Consider the following 21,181-nt stretch of genomic DNA (forward strand, 5'->3'; position numbering starts at 1 on the left):
ACCACATGGTAACTATCTTATTTGTTCTTCACGTTTTCAGAAATGAACATAAAATTCAGATTCTTGTATCTCACTATTTCATTTAAATGAGACTTTTTTCAATCACACAGATTTTTTTTAAACAAAAACTGATACAATGTATTAAAACACATAATAACAAGAGTCTACATGTAAAAATATAACTTTTACATACACAATTTCAAAATAATGATACGTTTGCCATTTGTTGCATAAAATTTACAAATGTCTTTTTCATTACTATATAACTGGCAAAACAGGAGAACAGATGGAACATTCAGACCATTTTGATGGATGTATGGCATTTACTCAGTGCTGATAGGTGGAAAATCTACTTGAACAGGGAGTTTTTTTTTCTTTTTTTAAATACATGCCAAGTTTGTGTGGCTGTAAAAATAGTAACTAGAATTAGAGACAAAAGGATGCTGACAAATACTTAGCTAGGAGCACTACCTGTTAATTGTACTATACACCAAAGTCAATCATTGTAAGATTCACTATGGAAGTTGGTTCAATCGTGCCCAGACTTCAAAGCTAGTTATCTGATGAGTTGCTGTGCCACATAGCTTGATCTATGTTACTATCAAATATGTTAAGTATAAACTTCATTCATACTGGCCAGAGAAATACTGTACTACCCCTCCTTGAGAAAGTGCAACTTAATGCTTTAGGACTTATAAGGCTTGTTATAATGCTGCATGATGATTGGATATTGGCATTTTTCAAACTAAGGAGGAGGCAGAAGAAAGAGGGTCTACACTCTAGTAAACCCACTTGGAAAGAAAAAAATTTAAAAAAATTAAAAAAAGAAAGAAAACCAATCATATCTATCACACTACTTGCAATTTTCTGATTTGATGTTTATTTTTTGTTTTTTTTTTTCTTCAAAAATCTGACCATGTATTCAGAAACGCCTCACTGCACACTACTTAGGCTACACATGTAGGTAACACTTTAATCGTTTAAAATCACAGCCACTTTGATTATGTTATGTTTCTGATGATATAAACATTGGAAGGCACAGTGGTAACATTGTAGCATTCTAACCTTGTACCTCTGAAAATCCCAGAATAGGGTCACAAGAGCAACATTACGATTCCGACAAATTCATTTTGCCATGTCTTGGTAATGCTGCTTGTAATATCTACACATGATGTGACTTTTAAGTCCCGTGTTCCCAAAAGACTGGAGAAACAACTTTCTACTTATTTATGAATGAGAAGCAACATCAGGGTCAGCATTTCATCCTGTACTCCCCCTCCAAAGACAGAGTTGGCACTACAGGTTACAATAACAAACCAGGGGAGAGGGACAGAAATAAGACAAAAAAATCCATATTTACAGTAAAATCTTTTTTTTTAAAAAAGTTAATCAGTACTATTTTTTTACAGGAGAAAAAAGTCTGAAACAAATGAACAAAAGCTTACCATATTCACTAAATTTTTAATATATATTTATATATATATTTATATATATATATTTGTCATAGGTCTATAAGATCCATCTGTTCCTCCTACCCTAAGGAATGGCTAATGTCATCACTTCATTTTCATTAGGACGTTTGCTGGTTTTGTAACTAGGGCAGCAAAGCTCCCCCTTCAATATCCAGTAAGTAGAAACACTAGCTGACTACAACACCAACAAAAACGTTCATGTAGTTTTCTTCAGAAGTACACTTTTTCATTATTGCAAGTTTACAATTTTTAAATTAAATATTTTTTCAGACTTACAAATTAATTATATTTTTTTTTTTCCAAAAGAAGTTTAGGCACAAATGCATTGTTCCACAGTGTGGAGAAGATTGCCATTCAGTCTCTGGGCTGCGTGCCACAGCTCGCAACATTCTGCTTTAAACATTCTGAATGATATGTTAAAGAGAGTCGTCCCTCAAGTTGCACTTTTTTTTTGTTTTTTGTTTTTTGATAATCGGGAATGCTGAAATCTCTTGCGTCTGTGATTCATAACTACTCAGACTTGTCTTATATTACAAAAAAGGGGATTAAGGAGAAGTGTTTATGTAGGTTTAAGATAATACAGCTGTTAAGAAGTGGTCTCTTGTTTTAATGAAGAAATGTGGCAACTTGGACCTGTGAAAGAAGTAAAAAAAAAAAAAAGAAAATTAACGAACAGATTTTAGCATAAGTCATTTTTTTTGAATGAGCATATCAGAATCATTTTCTAAATCAAAATCTGGGAGAGGTCTCAATTAAAACTTATTTTTAAAAAATGTCTGATGACTTGGGTCTAAGAGTGTTATCTATAATGGTTGCAAATAGAACTTACCATTTCACATCTGTCCCATATGATTTGATGCATCTCCCATTCCAGGGTGAGGTCCGGCCAACGAAAGTGGAGGAGGCTCTGAAGATACTTTTTCTTCTTCCCTTCTTTTCAGGCATGCTGCTTTAGGATTCAGATTCCTTTCTGTGTAACATTAAAGTAAAGAGCATTGCCAAATGGTTCAGTCTGGTGAATCTGCTCTTTATCTTGACTCAATTGTTTAGTTAACCCAGGTGCTACTTTTGGGGTTAAGGTAGTAATGTGATGCAACTTGGTGTTTTCACAACAGTACTGTACTAATGGTATTAACAATAGCACTTTGTAATTAACATACTTTGCTGGTATATTAAATGTTCGTGCATTTAACTAGGAAGCAAAGGAGAAGATGATTCAGACAGAATTGGATATTGAATTTGGAATACCAAGTTTGTAATTCAGAAAAGTGAGCAAGGCAGATATTCTAAACTCTGGATTCAGATAATACACTTGGGAAATGTCAAAATGGAGTTTTAAAATCTAAATACTATATAATCAAAAGAAAGAGTTGCCTTACTTTCAACGTGACCTCAAGCTGGAATGATCATTTTAGACTATGCATTTTCTTTGCTTTATAGCGTAAGAACCTTGCCTGATATTTGCCATTGCTAACAACAACTATCAGCTTCAGAGCCAAACACTCACGTCATGACACTGGGGATAAATAAAGGTAGAATGTGGTGTAAAACTGACCTCGCACTTGCTGCTCTAAGCTGAGAATGACAGCCACAGCCTGGTGGAGGATCAGGAGTTTTGTCTGGGGCTTGTCACTCTTCAGATGGAGTTGTACCATCCGGCCCAGCTCCTTGAAAGCCTCATTAATGTCACGCACACGCAGGCGCTCACGGGCATTGTTGGCCATCCTCCTTTCTTTTTCACGCTCGGCCTTCTGCTCTGGTGTAAGGTCTTCATCATCATTATTGCTGTGAAACAAAAAAATGCATAACATTTTCTAATGGTGTGGGGGGGAAAGCTTTCTAAATATTTTCCTAATTCTTCCCTCCCCCCAACCCTGGGGGAGTTTTCACTGAGATTCTCCATCTGAGGCCAGAATTTTGCAAATGTCTTTGCTGTTGAGACTGCCTGCAAAGTGGTGAGATAGCTCTTCATCCCATTAAATCTCCAGCATGTATCTTGACCTGAGAAAAGAGCTAATGGTTCTACCAAAGATCTAATGCTCAAATCAAGCTGGAGACAATAGCCAGTCAGAAACAGGGCCACATATTGTTTGCATTGGGAGAATGAAAGAGTGCAGGATAACAGCCAAAATGAAACTACATTTGTACATTTCAACAACAAACATTACATTTCAAAAAGCAGCACCACAGCCTGTTTTCTCTTACCCTATAGGGAGCATGACCCCTGTAAGCAAAGTACATTTTAAAATAAGAAGTTTTTGAAAAGTTCCATTCTGTGTGGCATTTAGAATGAAAAGAAAACAAATGATTGAAAAAGATCTCAATAGACTTAAACAAGATAAGGCAAAACAGGGATAAGTTTAAGCTCCTGCATTTGGGGTTTTTTTAAATTAAATAATGCAAAGGAGTTCTAAAAAGTTGGATGTTTAGTTCATACTTTGCCACTACCACCTGTAGGATCTTAGGTAAGATCCTCAACCTTTTCTGAGCTTTGTTTTCTCCCTCTCAGGAGGCCAAATTAGATGACATCCATGGCTTTTCCTTGTTCTAGAAATCAATTATTTTAAGAATAGGTAGGGAAAGCAACTCGAGGGTGGTCCCAGTTCCGGGCACTTCACTTTAAGGATAGTGACAAACTGAAGTTTATCCAGACAGTGAGCAGGCTAGTGAGGGGTCGGGAAACTTCTAAGTGAAGAAAAGTTGAGGGGATCCATAGCTGTTCAGGATGGAGAAGAGAACACGTGGTAATGGGTAGTAGGGAAGCTGATAGGAATCTCCAAATATGTGCAGACTTTCACCTAAAAGAGGACATTGACTCATTCTGGGCTGTTCCAAAGGGCAAACATTAAAGTTACAGGGAAGTAAATTTTGCCTTAATTGAGGGCAGCACTTCACCTTGCTGTCCCAACTTTGAGGGACAGCAAAAATGAAATGGGTAGCCACAATAGGTAGTGAGCTCCCTGTAACAAATATCAGCAGAGGCTACTAGAGAGATGTTAGGAATCCAAAGGACTAGAATCTAGATTATGTCTGAAAGTCCTTTACACCTCTAAGATTTTTGTGATTTCAGGTCCAAATTTTCACTAAGTAAAGATGCTTTTCTTGTTGCAATGTGAAATTACCAGATGGACCTGTTTCTCTTTCATTTAACTCTCTTCCTGCCCTTCTTTCCTAAAAGAACAACAGTTAATTGATGTCAGTGAACAGACCACTGGGCCTGGAGTCAGGAAGACCAGAGTTCAAATTCAGGCTCGGACACTTACTAGTTGTGTGACTCTACACAAGTCACTTAACCCTGTTTGCCTCAGTATCCTCATCTATAAAATGAGCTGGAGAAGGAAATGACAAATCATTCCAATATCCTCGCCAAGACAACCCTAAAAGGGGTCCTGAAGAGTTAGACACAACCAAAACGACTCAAAAACATCAATTTCTTTTGCTAATCAACAGCCAAGAATTAAGGCGAGGAAGACGATTTAGGCTTCTGGACTTGGGGTTTTTAGGGGATGGAACAATACTGGTTTGGGGTCGCCCCTCTTCATGGATCAATTTGTAGAGAAAGTGATGGAATCAACTGCAACTTAAGACACTTGGTGTATTAAAAGGATTCCCTTGGTAGTCACAGGGTGGACAGGTGAGATGTGAGGTGAGGGGTAAATAAATATAAAGGGGAAAAAGAGTCATTAGTGTCTCATTGCAGGTAAATAATTTTTTGCAACAAGTACTTCCTGATGACCAGGCTGGAACAAAGAGGCTCTTTCCAACTTTAAGCTTAGGAGGCCAAGTGGGGCATGGCGATGTTTCCTTGATAAGCTATTCTGGTAATGAGTAGGGATAAAATATAGCTGGGCCAGGTCAGAAAGAACCCCCTTGTGCTTTTCTCCCTCTCAATTGTTGTTTATTCATTTAAATAAGTTCTCTGCTTTCCAGTCCCTCCCCCACTGCCAAGCCTGCAATGTCCTCTGAAACCAGTAAGCAGGATACTGTTATAAAGCACTCAGGTCCTTTAGAAGTCAACACTACTTGAAATAATGAACAGAATGGAATAGGTGGAACAGCAACAGAAGCAAGTCTCCCCTAGGTAAAGTCAAAAAGGCAATCATTTGGGTAATCATTTTGTACATTAAACATTGTGCTATATATAACACAAAGAAGACTTGAAAATGACAACTTGTTTTCCAAAGGTTCATGGGCTAATAAGTAATTTGAATTCATTATTCACTTATAAATAAATGTATAAATAAATAAATTGGTTATGCAAATAAGACTACATAGATTTTTTTTTCAAACACTGTTGGCTTATAATACAGATTTGGAAGCATAACTAAATGTCACAAGAGTGACCTTTTCAAATGAGAAGGTTCTCAATAACAAATTAAAATAGTCTACTGAAACTTCAAAGGACCCATTAATATGTATATGTAACAGCTACTAACTAAATTAATAAGAATTGATCTGATCATTGAACAGCAACATAGAGGTGTTAGTCACATAGAAGTATCTCTTTAGTGCCTCTTACCAACAAAGAATGAAATGAAAAAACTGAAATTGTCACTGTACTTTTTTCTCTCATCTTTCCTATCCATAAAAGAGAGGAGGATAGTAAGGAAGCAGTGGCATTTGGGAAAATGAGTGGAGAAGACATAAATGGTTTTTATTTTAGTGGTAACCTACAAAATACTCTGAAAATGCTTGCTAAGATCAGGGTAAGTGAATCTTAATTTTTTGTCCCAAGCAGAACACCTTCTGCCAAACCTCCCTATTCCAAAGTGAAGTGGAGAGTTGGCAATTATGTGGGGGATTAGATAGCCAATTTGGATAACTAAAGACATAAGGGGATCATTTATTGAGTGCTTAGGGTGTGCTGCAAGTGAATATTTTGGTCTAAAATATTTGGAATGTATACAATCCTAATTTACGACATAATTGCCAACCCTCACTTTAGTACTTGGGCAGGTGGCCTTGGCAGCTATTCAAACAGCGTATTGGACATTCATGCTAAATTATGACTAGAATATCAGAATCTTTGTACAGTGTTTCTGTCAACATAGAACTTTATCAAATATAGAAGCAAGGTGAAGAATAGGAGGCAGTAACATTTATCCCTGTTATATTTTCATAGCTACATTATTAAACATTTTGCTGTTAAAGAATTCTGAGTATTTTTCAATAGTAAATCTCAACTAAAGATTTTATCTAGGGCAACAGATTGTTAGGAGAAAAACCTATCCTCTTTTATTTAATATCTTCAGAATGTATTTGACACTGTTACTTTTTTTTCCTGTTTAGAATTTTAATTTCCCAGACTTGTAGCTTGTTGGCTGAGCAAATCAAATTTCAGTATTCTGATGGATTTTAAGGACAGTTCTATTAATATGAACTACAGGCTCATTAGTTCAGAATATGATGATACAAGTTAGTAGTTATTACTAATTCTAAATTCTCTACAAAACAGTGCATTCCTGACATTCAGTTAAATAATAGCAATTAGTGGAATTTAGTTCAATTTGAAGGAGCAATATTAAACTGCTAGTGCCTAAGATGGGTACTGAAGAACTCTGGGTGCTATTCAAGTGTTTGCCTCCTATACTAAGTCACATGCACTTAATGTAGGCATGTTCCATTATTTTTTTCCTTCTGCCTTTGCACTTTTGCATTCTAATTCTGTTGTTCTTTTAAGAGAATCTACTATTTCTGTTTCTGTGTTTTGTTCTAAATTCTTTAGTGTCTGGTTAGACTTGCTGATTTTTTTAAGAACCTGTATTTCTCTTCTGATGTCTGATATTTTCACTTAATTTGATGTTGCTTCTGAACCCTCTTAGAAGTTCCAAGAGTTGCTTCGTTGTTGTTTCAGTAGGGTTTGGAGAATTTCTTGTGCTAACCATCTTTCTCAGGGGATCCGGCCTCAGTTCTCTTTGTTACTTAGTTCCTGTCCATTGATGTAACAATTTTTCCTTGAATGAACATTTCTTTTCCTCAGTCAACTCTCCACTATTTTTAAAACATTTCTCACTGTGTTGATTTTCCTATTATTTCCTTGTTGAAATTATGCTTTCTACCCCCTAATCCTTGATCTTCTTAAGGGCTAGTACTGTTGTGCCCCTTCCCCAGTACTGGCTGCTGGTTCTCTGAAACACCAGGACTAGACACTGCCATTGTGTCCCTCAGACTGTGAGGTGATCAGTAGGGCTAATGCTGTAGGAAATTTCCAAGTGGCCACTGCAGTGGGGCTTAGTCTCTGATTCCCCAATCTGTTGGTTCCTTCCCCCCAAATCATCTTCAAACTATTACATATGTATGTGTGTGTGTGTATGTGTGTATATATATATACATATACATATACATATATATATATATATATATATATACATGAAGTTCCTTGAGTTCCAGAACTTCTTTTACTTTTGTATTCCTAGTGCCTAGTAGACAACTATTGACTGACAATTAATTGTCAGACTATTCTTAACCTTTGCTAATCATATTCTTCTGGGTTCTACCTTCTCTCTATAACTAATTTTCTATAGTCTTTCTGTGCTAGGACCGTTGAGACTGGTGGTACAAGATCCAAGAGATCCTTTCTCTCAAGAGGCCTGTATATATCCTTCTGTGCTATATTTTAAGTAGTTGCAACCAGTGCTACCTTTACAGTATCTTCTGTTTTCTTGTTTCCTAGATTCATATTCCTCCTTAGCTGCCTCCTTTCCTTCTTCTTGAGTCTTGGGCTCATCCAGCTGAGCCATCTGAGCTGTCTCCTCCCCCCTCATTGTCCAGACCTTAATTTTGATAACTTGTGCTTAAAATGCAACAGAACTGATATGAGCTCGCACCTGGAAGGTGGAAGAAGGGAGGAAGGCTAGAAGCATGAGCATTTGGGCTTTCTGCTTCTATTACTCTGGGGGTGGGTGCTGCTCCTAGGATATCTTTCATTCTACCATCTTCACAGGAGTTCCCAAGTTAATGTAAATATAGGCCTAAATTGGGCTATTTAGCCCATATTATCCAAGTCTTTTAGACTATGGCAACTGCAATGAAGTTGAAAAACAGGTGGAAATATTGGTCTTGCATCACTGTCTGTGCGAGTGAATCAACATTGGCACAATTGTCTCAAGATCAGGGTCACCCTCCTATGCTGCCTGTGTGTGTGAGTGTGTGTGTGGGCATCTTTCCCTCTTCAGCTATGGGGATGGGCACATATTCCTTTGATGTGGATTAGCTTAATAAGCTTTAGTATGATGGCAGCAGCCCACTGGTTAATGTTCTTGCTCTCTTCTAGGTACTGACAATAGGGTAGGCTAACAGGGACTAAATTATCGAAACAACAACACACTCATTGTGTAGAAGAGTTGTCTTGAAGGTACATTGTTCATGTGTCGGTTTTTTCATTCAGATAAATAAACCATCCACACATATGAATACAAACAATCTCAACTATGTTATCTTCAAACTTAAAGGCCAATACTTATGGAATGTACTATACGTTACTAAAGTAACTCTCCCAACCCAGGAAGTCTGGCATGCAATCTGAAAAGTTTTTGCCTTCCTGGTAATGGATTTGTATGAATGAATCCTTCCAAGATTTCTAAATTGGTTGCCTTCTCGTGAAGTGTCGGACTGGAATTCAGGATACAGTCTGTAGTCCTAGAAGATAACAACTGAAAATCCATGGCCATTAAAGCTAAGATGCTGATCTTACTAGTCGGGTGCTCTAACAAAATGAGCTAACCAGAAGCAGATAGCACCTAAGCTATTCTCTCTAGGTGCCTTGACTTCATCAAGCACAGGATGGCAATGACCAAAGACCTCACAGGTACGCTGACTTCATGGCTGAACTGAAGTTCTTTGTCTAATGAAATCTTAGATAAAGATCCCATCAAAGTCTGTCCTTGTTTGTTAAAAGACTCCTAGACATAGTCATGGTTTCGCTTAAACGTCAATAAAGAGAGGCAGTATGGTATAGTTGAAGGACCAGTGGATCTGAAGCCTAGACCTGGGGGCAGAAGAATGCCAGGTCCACACTCTGATGCTTACTAAGGGCATGATCATGACCAAGTCACTTAACCTCACTTGGCAGGGTCATTGCGAGGGAAGTGCTTTGTAAACCTGTAAGTACTCTATAAATGTGAGATATTAATTAGGTTTCCCTGTGGAAATGAAACACATTAAAGGGAACTAAAAGATTAAGAATGGGAGTAGCAGTAGCAGAAGCTCACCACTATCAGATGGAAGTAAAAATTCAAGATAAATTGGGATGTAACTATGTTGGGCATTAAAAATAAAACAAACAACATCGATTATTAGGAGATGAATACAATACACATCATACTGTCTATCTATATAGGCACTGCAAAAGAAGAATGTTAACAATTTAGATATTCTGAACTATGGCTCAATTTGTCAATTTAAAAATACAGGCATCAAGGCTATTAAAACTGGGATAAAGTAAGTATCCAGATGTATTTTAAGGGTAAGAGAAAAGAGTACAGTGTACCAACATATTGGACTAGTATTTTATATTGTTTTTCAATTTTGATTTTTTTAGAAACACTTTAAAAAGAATAACATTTTGCATCAAATTTACAAATAAGCATAGATTTAAAAGTGCACTGTTTTATTTTTGAATCTATCAATAATTATTTTTTACGGTACATAATTTGCTTGGTGCCCAAACTGATGATTTTAAGAGGAATTTAGGCATTACTAGAGTACCAGTATCTGAAATGATACTATCAGTACTTCTAGAATAGACCTGTTCAGCTGTGGATTTACCTGCTAGGAAAAAACTGAATAGTTTCTTCCTTGTTCTGTTCACTTCATCAAAGTCCAATAAAGGAATTAAATGAAGCGACAGTATTATATACTGTTACCTAGATCTTGACCTAGTAATTGATTTGATATCCTTCTTGTCGTCGTCTAATTTCTTGTCCTCAGAAGATTTTGTGTCTTGCAGGTTTTCATCTCCCTCATCATCAGATTTGATCTCAGAGCTACCTGAGGATACACTCTGCCCCTGCAATCCAGCTGGCATGCCTAGAGGGAAAAAAAGGCTGTGTTACTATTGCCAATGTTTAAACCAAAGACTAAATGCATGGACGTGTGGGTTACTTATTGTGGGGCTGCCAGCTAGACAATAAGGAGGGCTGAACACTGACCCTTGTGCTCAGACTGTCACTCTTTTATGCTATCTGGGGAAGTTTCCAAAATGCACCTGCTGAAACGAGTTTTCTTTGCATGGGCTCTGAGGTTAAATTCTATTTTGCAATCTTTTGGAGTAGATGGTAATTTCACTGTCTACAAAACATCAACTTAATTGCAATGAAAATCATAATCATGAAAATCACACACCTCAGTGTTCTGATTAAGAACCCAAGTAAATATCAGCTATTATATTGAGTTTTTCCATGTGCATGATTTAATAGAAAAAATCCTTAAAATATTATTGCCATGGAATAAAATAAATACATTCAGTCAGTAAGACTTCAAAAGATACCATAATCGTATTAATGAATTAGGTTTCTTTTTCACTCAAAGAATAATTAGTGACTAAAGGATATATATATGTTAGACAGTTAGTTACACGTTTTCACTTTAATCATAGATAGTCATGGCTACAATTGGGTAATAACTATTGGATCGAAATAACTTCTATCATCAAGAATAAATGATTGCAGGGGCAGCTAGGTAGTGCAGTGGATAGAGCACCGGCCCTGAAGTCAGGAGGACCTGAGTTCAAATCCGGCCTCAGACCAAACACTTGACACGTACTAGCTGTGTGACCTTGGGCAAGTCACTTAACCCCAATTACCTCACTTTAAAAAAAAAAAGAATAAATGATTGCTAGAGTTGAACTGTAAATGCTCCTATGAGCCCAGAAAGTTGGGTTGTCAACATCCTCAAATTTGTTCAGTTTTGACAAACACTTCTGAAGAAAATCTGGGATGTGACGTGGTTCACTTTTCTGGGCTTACAACAAATTTTTAAAATTCGGCTCTAGCAATTATTATTGAAGCTATTTTGATCTAAAAGTTTGTTTCCTTTTGTAAAATTAATCATTGGTGATGAGTTAAGAGGCAGAGGGATAAGCCAGATGTCTTCCTGAAAAAAAATTTCCAGCCCTGAAATAAGTTGTAGACAATAAATGATCATGGGTATCTGTCTATAGTTTATGAAACCTCTTGTCTATTGGAGGAAGCATGTAATCATGCTAGATTTCTCCCTATCACAGAACTAATTTGACAATCTTTGCTTTATATGGCCAATTTTCTTTCTTTTTAAATTTCCTTCAATTAAAAAAAATCCTTCCTCTTCATCTTTTTTGAAGTAATATTCATGTTACATCTAACCCCATTAAGTGATTTGAATACTAACTATGGACTGAGTAAAAAATATGTCAATAACAAAAATAAACTTTACTGTCATCACTCTGATGTCTCATTCTCCACTCGAAACCAGAGTCCCAAAACACTTTTGGAAAAACAGTTTTTGGAGAAACAGAACCTATGAAGAACAAGTTCTAAATGGCTGCTTTCTCATTTTACTTTATTACGCTGAACTTGAACTCTGGTTCTGTGCCAGTTTTTAATCTAGCAATGAATACCAAATATGCAAATGTCAGTATCTAACGTAATGTGGGAACAGGTAAAGCATATAGATCAGAGCACTGTTAAGAAAAGCACTTCTGTGGTGGACTCACCCCTGTATGGATCTTGGGGAGGGTTCAAGTCAGGGGAAGTAGCCGACTGAACCGGGAGTTGTGGGACTGGAACCTGGTTTGGCACAAGAGAATGGCTGCCTCTTAGAGCCACACCATCTTCCCGATGGGCACCGACCTGAAAAAGTCAAGAAATGACATAGAGTTCAGCGGGAGTGGAAATTAAGGCGAGGCAACCAGTTCCTGAGACAGTTGGAAGGAGACACCAGCATTTAACACTGCTCTCGATGGCTTTTCACTAGAGGGCACCAGAGTCCCACACATCTACCTATACTATCGTGCAAAAAACACTTAACACTCAGTAAGATGCTGTGCCGCACATTTAGTGACAAATATGGCAGGGTAGCTCAGGCAGGTAAAACGTCAAATTGTCTCCCAGGGTGCTGCAGTGGAGCGCACTGATTCGTACCCATCTGTCTTCTATCATGTCCGCCAACAGATCTGACAATTATCTTAATGCCCATATGCTTAATTGTGGGCTTCTCAATTCCCCCATTGCTATTGGAAATCCTGTAGGAATTTCAATTTGGCATTCGACTTTCATTTCAGGGGATAAGATTCTCAGGCCTGCCATTTTTTTTTCCATAATGCCAGCTAAGCCTCTGACAGCGGAAGCTACAACAGTATGCGGCACAGCCCCTGTTCAGTACAAATATAATAAAATGTCACCTGGCTTTCCAAAACTGGCAGCCCATTCCAAATTAATGTTTACTGTATTTCATCAGCTGCCGAGTTCCAAATCCAAAGGGGTACCATTTCTGCCAACACCACCACACCGGAAAATGTACCAATAAAGGTTTTATTAAACACACCAGTCATGCCATCATTGCCAGGCAAGCACACTGGAGCTCCTTTCATTATTTTCATCTTTCTAGGCTCAGAAAGGCATCATATGATAGATAAGCTATGTTTCTTATGGTTCTAGAAAGGCATGCACAAAGAAGAAAATGGGCAGTGAGCTTGAAGGATACCCTCAAGATGTTTATTAGGTATGAACACACACTCTTGGGTTCAGGTACCCTTGGCATGTGGTAACTATGGGAGAAATTGTTGACTAGTAACAAATGCCTAAATACAACCCAAGCAGACATGATAAACCTTGAGGAATATAAATATAAACATATCTTTGACTTGAAAGCTAGACTTCCTGTTACGAAATTTTTTTAAAAATCTATTGCTCAATTGATGTTTAAAGGCACATGTAGAAATGGGATAATGAGCCTAAAGACATATAAGTGAAATTCCTATCTCTAAAGCTATTTTCCATGAATCAACATCACCGAAGACAAGAAAACAATCTTTTAAATTAAATATACAAGGCAATAAAGCAAAATTGTTATCACTAATTTGAGACCAAGAAATTAAATGAATTATTTTTTTCCAAAGGGAAAAACAACCAAATCACAAAATACTAAACACCAAATATTTTTAAATATTTTGAATAGCATAAGAGAATCTCCCCCCCAACACACACACACACACATGCACACACACACACATGCAAAGTATTATTTTTTATGAATTCAAAATAAATTAACTAGGAAATTTTGGGAGAATCATATAGCTCATTCAGACTAAACTAAATATATTTTGGTTCCTTATGTAAACTAAGTAACATAGCTTTTCAGGTGACCTGATTTGGTAAATTCACATACCAGCTATAAAGAAAAATATTTTTTAAGCATTCTCATGTGTAAGCTGCCACCCTTAAAAATAAAACACATTTCAAATAGCACTTTACAAAGTGTTTTCCTCACAACAATGCTGTGAGATAAACAGTAACAAGTAATATTCATTCCATTTTACAGACAAAGAGGTAGAAAAATTAAGTGACTTGCCAAGGGTTACATAACCAGAACTAAATCTATGCCTTCTGTTTCTATACTTCTAGGTCTTCTGATTTCTATAGCTGGGTTAAAATAAAATAAAAAAAAAACTTTACATCAGAGGATGAGGAAGATGAGAAGGGATGACAATGATTCTTTCAAAAAGATCTAGAGATTTTAGTGGAACCAAACTCAGTATGTATGCCATGATATCAAAATCCTAGGCTATGGGAAGGACAGATATCCAGAGTGAAGGAAGTAAGAGTTTTGCTCTATTCTTCTCTGGTCAGAACATGCCTGAAACACTGGGTTCAGTTCCTTACAACGATAGTTGTCCAGAAGTGGAATGGGTGGTCCTAGGGAATAGGATATTCCCTTTCATTTGAAGTCTTCATATAATAGTTGGAAAACCCTTTTAGAGATCTTGTAGAGGGGATTCTTGGTCAGGGACAGGCTGAACTAGATGGCCTCTGAGGTTTCTTCCAACTCTGAGATTACATGATTCTATATCTCCAAGACCAGCGTACTTTCCACTACCCACTAACCTAAGCTCTAACCCTAATGCTAAGTAAAACATTTTGTGAAAGCTCTTAATAATGTACTATCATAAGCATGTTCATAGTACAGTACTGTTAAAAAAAAGTCCTTACAACTAATCTGTAGGCAAAAATGACTAGTTTGTTATTTATCAGTTTTCAATAGCTTGTTTTAAGTTGTTCTGGAATTGAAAGACAACTAAGAGACAGTTAAGAAAAACTTAAGAATGTCTTTGGACTAATAAGAGTATACATATTGTTAAGTGTCTTCTGTTTTGGTAAATGTTATGAAAATGAAATATGCTGAATTTCTTCTGCAAACATATTCAATATGACTTACTTATAAGGCCTGACTATATTCAATTAGATATTTCATATCATTACTGATTTGATTATATTTTTTTCCTAGCACCTAATTTAGGCAAAATATAACTACATCACTACTGTGTTGAGTGCAATTACTGTTGGAAGTAATGTCAGCAATGCTACCTCAAAAAAACATCCTTCTTGGCAATTATTCCAGTTACTTTCTAATATATTATCTCATTTAATCTGCACAATAGCCCTATGAAAGGGTACATATTATTTCCATTTTATGGATGAAAAAACTTCAGGCTTACAGATATTGTGACCTGACCAAACTCACCTAGCTACTATATGGCAGGTGGAATGGATATAATAATCATGTGAGTTTCACATATACTATGTGTCTTAGAATTTCACCTATGTCAGTGTCCTTTCCTTCTGAATCCAGATTTTTCTTTTGTGGCTTTGAGTTCTTAGTAATTCCCAAAACAGTATGCCATTCTTTATAATGAAACCTCGTAGCAAATACTAGACTTGAGGAAATTGAAAAGTGGATGATGTTTGTGTTTCTCTACCTCCTGCTGTGGTTTCTCTGATCTGAGTTTCTCCTCCAAGAATGTCTCTATGTTGGTTCTGGAGAGCCCCCACACTGGAAGCCAACTAGGCCTGACACTTCTCTTGTACCCAGTGCTCTAGCCCTTTTCCTTAACTTCTTCCACCTTTTTCTACCACTAATGTCCTACCACTTCCAGGTAACATATTTGCATTTTGACTTCAATGCCATAACACAAATAATGACTCCAATTGTAGGAATTTCAGACACAAGTAGGCTGGTGGTAGAAAGGCTTTCACTGGCCCTTTAATCATATATATTCCATTCAGTCTACACATAGTATTTACTCCTTTATTAAGATAATCAATACCTAGCTGAGAGTGGCTGTAGTTTCTAGTTTCTGTTATTGGGGTGGCTAAGGCTGCTAGATCACTTGAGTTTGGGAGTTCTGAACTACAAAAGGGATAATGCCAATTGGGTGTGTATATGAACAACATCAATATGGCAAGTCCCTGGAAATAGGGGGAGTGGGTGTGGAGGAGATAAGGCGGTCTAAGGAGGGATGAACTGTCTTAGGTCAGAAAAAGAACAGGTCAAAACTTCCCTGCCAATCAGCAGTGGGGTCCATGAGTGGCTGCTGAACTTTCAGCCTGAACTAATTAGGAAGACCTAGTCTCAAGAAGAAGAAGGAAAAAATCTCAAAAGGAAATAATACATCTAGAGTCTGATTTCACCATTGAGTTTGGTAAGGCTCTAGGAGACACAAAAGATAAAAAAAGTTCATTAGAATACTAGAATATTACAGTTGGTAAGGATCTTGGGGGGTCATGAAGTTCAACCTCCCACTCTTCTATAATATCTTTTGCTTGAGCACATGTGGTATGGTGATCTGTTTTCTCACAATGTTGCCTAGTCTATTTATGAATATAACTTTAACTATGAGTATTCTTCCTTTCACTGAAAGGAAATCTGACTCCATATAACTTCTAACCCCAGATCTTGTCTTTAGTAGTGACGAAGAATTAGTCTAATCCCTTCTCTACATGACAGTCATTCAAATATTTGAAGACAGCTATCATGTTCTCTGTAATCTTCACTTTTTCAGGCTAAATGTTTCAGGGTTCTTCAATAGTTTGATATGACATAAAGAAATGCATTACTGTATTTCTGTTCTTTTCCTATAGAAGAGAAGAGCAACAAATACTCAGATTCTCTTGGTGAACTGTTTTACTATTTTCTTGATGATTCATTTGTACTTTTGAAAGAAAATCAATCAATAGTTTTTCACTTAATCTAAGATATAAAGCTACAGATACGAAGTTTTATAGTTATAGTCAATGCTACATCTGTAAGTCTCTCAACCACTACTTACATAATCAATGTCATGTAATTTCACATCTATTAGGTACTCCTAGTATACCTAATTTCTTAAAGTTCACATAGGCCTATTAAAATCTCAAGTCACTGAAATGAAAGAGACTTCCAATTCCTTTACTGCAGAAGTATTCTCTTTCAAATCTTTTTGGAATACATCTGTTCATGCAATCCAAAGTTAATGCTTCATCTTTCCCTTAAATATTTATCAATTGAAGTATTAAATAAGTAAGTTTTCCTGATCACTTTAGTATTCACATGGGGCGGGGATCTTATTTACTATCTTCTTGGCTTTTATCTTTGTTGTGGTAGTGGTGGAGGTTCAGTTGTGTCTGACTCTTAGTGACCCCATTTGGGATTTTCTTGGCAGAGATCCTGGAGTGGTTTGCCATTTCTTTCTCCCGCTCATTTTACAGATGAGGAACTGAGGCAAACTGGGTTAAGTGATTTGCCCAGGGTCACACAGCTAGTAAGTATCTGAGGCCAGATTTGAACTCAGGAAGATAAGTCTTCCTGACTTTAGGCCTGGCACTCAATCCACTACACCACCTAGCTGCCCTCCAATACCTTTAATGTGATAATATTTACATACTCCAATTATTTACCAAAATTCAAGAACCATTTTATTTCTATTTGATTTTTTTCTTGTTATATATGGCTCTTCCCTAAGTTTTCATTTTCATTTAACTCTATGCCTTTTCTGTATGCAATGACTTTAACAATCTGAATCTTTTTGTAGTGAGAGATAAGCATAGAAGAGTTGAAACAATCATAGGATCTAATCTATTTTTGGTTTCTACTTTTTCCTGCATTTTCTACTAGATAATCTATTCATTAACTCTATAATATTAATCATTTTCTGTTTTACTACAGTAGATTCTTGGTCACTGACAGAGAGCTTTCCATCTTACATTAGGGGAGAAGTTAATCAAAATAGACCAGGATTTTATTGTACTTAACTCACTTTAAGGGGTAAATGAAATGATCTGTGGTATAACCGTATCTTTTCTAGAGGAAGGTACTAGTTACCTACCTCTGTACAGTTCTGTAGTATGCCACATCTTCAGTTAAACACTCCTGGCTTTTTGGTAACCTGGTAGAATGTACAAAAGGGACCTAAATCATATGCACAAACCCTTGGACGTGCAACCATCTGTTTCCATGTATCCCTATAAAAACTCTTCCATTATGCTTTGGGAAATATAATGTATTTTTTTTTTACATTTGATAGTGAATTGTTTTTGAAGAAGATCTTCCCATTCTGTCCATGCCCATGGAACAATTTCCCACATGAACCTGTACTCTCTTTCACAGCCAGACTCTGGGCCTAATGCTTGTCATTTGTCTTGCAAAAAATGTTCTTTCAATAACTGGAGGGATAAGGTGAGAAAATGCAGGCATCTCAGTGCAAATCTATGACCACTTCTGGAAGGACAACCCAAAGAGCATGTTCTATTGATGAAGCAGGTGATCAATGTTGTCATTTTTACAGACAATTCCTTTCCCTTCCCACTCCCACTCTCCTGAGTTTAATAGATCCGCGGCAGAGTCAAAGCATTCATAGTCAGGCAAAAACTACTCCTTCAATCATTCCTTCCAACTGGTAGCCAACTAGGGTAGCCATTCCTTGAAAATGCACATTCCCTCGAAGCCCTGAAGTTTGGATGAACTTCTCTATCTCTAGATTCTTAGAAATTTCAAGTTAAAAATTAAGCACATGGAAATATTCAAACTTATTAGTAATGGCCTATAATAAACACCCATATCAATCTCTGTAGAAGGTGCCTTAAGATAAAATTCCATATTTTAAAAATAGTGAACAGAACTGACACCTGAGCATCACTAATTCATATGACATGTTTACTTTCTTTTTTTTCTTGGGTTATACTGTGATTGGGGCATTAGCTGGTGCCATAATACATAAGAGTGCTGATCTGGGAGTCAGGAAGACTCATCTTCCCGAATTCAAATCTATCCTCAGACACTTGCTAGCTATATGACCCTGGGCAAGTCACTTAACCTTCTATGCCTCAGTTTCCTCATCTGTAAAACAAACTGGAGAAGGAAATGACAAATCATTCCAGTATTTTTGACAAGAAAACTCTGAATGGAGTCATGGAGTCAGACACAACTGACCAAAATACAGTGATCCCATTTAGGTTTTTGTACCTGATATGTAAGACTAGGGGAAATCCTATTTTATGTTTGACTGTATATGGATTATTGATACACTGATTTCAATTATCTGACTGCATAAATTACTCACTGGAAGTAATTTAATCATCCACAAAGGTTCATTAACTCTTTCAGAACAATGGGGTTTGAAATGACCCAAAACCCTATATTCTGTGACAAAGGCTCTAAACTCAGATGATCTGGGTTCAGATACTACCTCTGATGCTTATATGAGCTTGGGCAAAACACTGAAAGTTTTTGCACCTCAGTTTCCTCTTTTACAACATGAGAAGATTTGAAACAAATGGCCTCTCAGGTCTAGATCTAGGATCCATTGACAGCACTTTAAACTCATAACATTTCAGAGTTGGAGGAGATTCTTAGAGATCATCTAATTTAAGCCCCTCATTTTACAAATGAGGAAATTGAGGCTCAAACAGTCAGGAACTTGTCTAGTGTTTGCTGTAAATTAGAGGTAATGCTGATATTCAAATTCAAGAAATAATACAGATAGCATTGTGTAAGTTGATTAGGAGCTTCAGAGCTTTTTAAAAGACTCCCATGTGTTCAGAAGGGATCAGAGAGACTTCCTTCTTAAAGGAGCCAACAACTTTCATATCAAACACTGCAACACAAACTCTTATAGTGACAGCCTCTCCATTTTCCTTACGGTGGAGAAAAAGCCCTAAAACTCACTACATCAGAGCCAAGGCCAAGAAGTCTAACAAGGACTCTGAATTCAACCGCTGTTGCTTCTCCTACAACGTAAACAGATTTAAAAGATATGCACTTTCAATTAGGTAGTGGTTGGCAAGGCCATTTTTACATGGAGAATGAAGGAAAGCACTCTAGTAAATATCTTTGTCCTTATTCTAAGCTAAAAACAAACAACAAAAACAAAAGAGATGTTCACTGTTTCCACTCCTTTTGTTTCCAGCAAGCATTCTGAAAGTAATTATTCTACTTGTATTTAAGAGGCCTGTTTCATAGATATGAAAATGTATTAAATTTCATTTGGCAGTTATTCAATCCTTGTTAATGTTATCTCCTGAGATAACTGTCTCAAAACAGGTTTTTAGACCAAAGGTACTCTTATACTACCACAATCTTTCTAAAATTGCACCACCTTGATGACACTTTAGAAATCCAGAGCTTTCATATTTTTAAGTATACTCTTTGGTCTCAAATCACTCTTGTTGATGAAGGCGTTTAAAAAAAAAAGAAATGAAAAAACGAGAAAAACTCAACTTCGGGAATATGAGGCAGAAAAGAAAAACCTGGCATTTGAAATTAATTTTTCTTCCCCCCCCCTTTTTTGTTTCATAACAAACACAGAACAAAAAGTTGATGGGTTTTCCCTGTAATTAGACACCCATTGACAAAGAAAACAGTTTTGGTGTCTGAATTGTAATCTCCCCATGAAATATCAATTATACATGACAGTTGCAGAGTGTTAGATTTCAGTTTCAATTATCTTGCCAGTATCTCCGTCATATCAAAGGAAAGCAAACTTATTTTCTCAAATGTGAAAAATACCATTTAGTTTAAAAGTGTATCTTCTAAAGAGGAGAGCGGTCACACAGACATTGCTTTTACTGCTCACAGGCAGCCATGCCGAAGTCATAGAGTGGAGGTAGCTTTTCTGAGGATGAGGTGTTAAACATTAAAATTATTACACTATTCCTCTTAATGGGCCAAAAAAAGCCATAGATTCAAACTATCATAGGTCTGAGAAGGGAATATTTAAAGGTGTCCTCATTCCCAAAAGGTTTTAAACAGTTTTGTAATACAGATTTTTATTTAATTCCTAAAAGTTAGAGGAAAGGCTGATTGCACAAATGCCCTTAATTGTCTCTGATGTAAATATGTCCAGTCACATTCTAAAGCAATGGCATTCAGTTCTCGCTCTCTAGAATGTAATATCATCTATGTGAGGAATTGAACTATTGCACACCAAATGACCAGACCATGTTGGAAAGCAGAATCTGTAAACAAGCTTCAGATTGTAGTGGTAAAAAACACTGGCTTTGTCATCAAAAGAACTGGATGGAGGTCCCAGCTTTGCCACTCAACAGCCATGTGGCTTTGGGCAACTCATTTGGGTTTCTCAGAGCCTCAGTTTCCATCTTGAAAATGCAGATATTACTTGCGAGGTTGTCAGGAAAATACTTTGTAAACTAGAAAACATGATGTAAATGATTATTTTTATAATACTGAGAAAATTGCCCGGG

General features: G+C 36.8%; 1 protein-coding gene across 7 annotated transcripts in view; it reads right to left on the bottom strand.

The window, feature by feature from the left end:
• Positions 1-1,444: 1,444 nt before the first annotated feature.
• TCF4 (transcription factor 4) overlaps positions 1,445-21,181 on the bottom strand; it is a 440,264-nt gene continuing 420,527 nt past the window's right edge. For 5 of the 7 annotated variants that reach the window (XM_027868757.1, XM_027868759.1, XM_027868755.1 and 2 more), the window contains 5 exons: positions 12,163-12,298; positions 10,337-10,499; positions 3,028-3,257; positions 2,302-2,442; positions 1,445-2,105 (listed from right to left, as the gene is read on the bottom strand). In XM_027868757.1, coding sequence (XP_027724558.1) covers positions 2,306-2,442; positions 3,028-3,257; positions 10,337-10,499; positions 12,163-12,298 — 666 coding nt within the window. In that variant the 3' untranslated portion in view covers positions 1,445-2,105; positions 2,302-2,305. The remainder of the gene's footprint in view (positions 2,106-2,301; positions 2,443-3,027; positions 3,258-10,336; positions 10,500-12,162; positions 12,299-21,181) is intronic. The other 2 variants (XM_027868758.1, XM_027868761.1) reach the window with 1 other exon arrangement.

The sequence above is a fragment of the Vombatus ursinus genome, unplaced genomic scaffold, assembly GCF_900497805.2.
Source record: "Vombatus ursinus unplaced genomic scaffold, bare-nosed wombat genome assembly UNPS02014791.1, whole genome shotgun sequence".
In the NCBI taxonomy this organism is placed as follows: Eukaryota; Metazoa; Chordata; class Mammalia; order Diprotodontia; family Vombatidae; genus Vombatus; species Vombatus ursinus.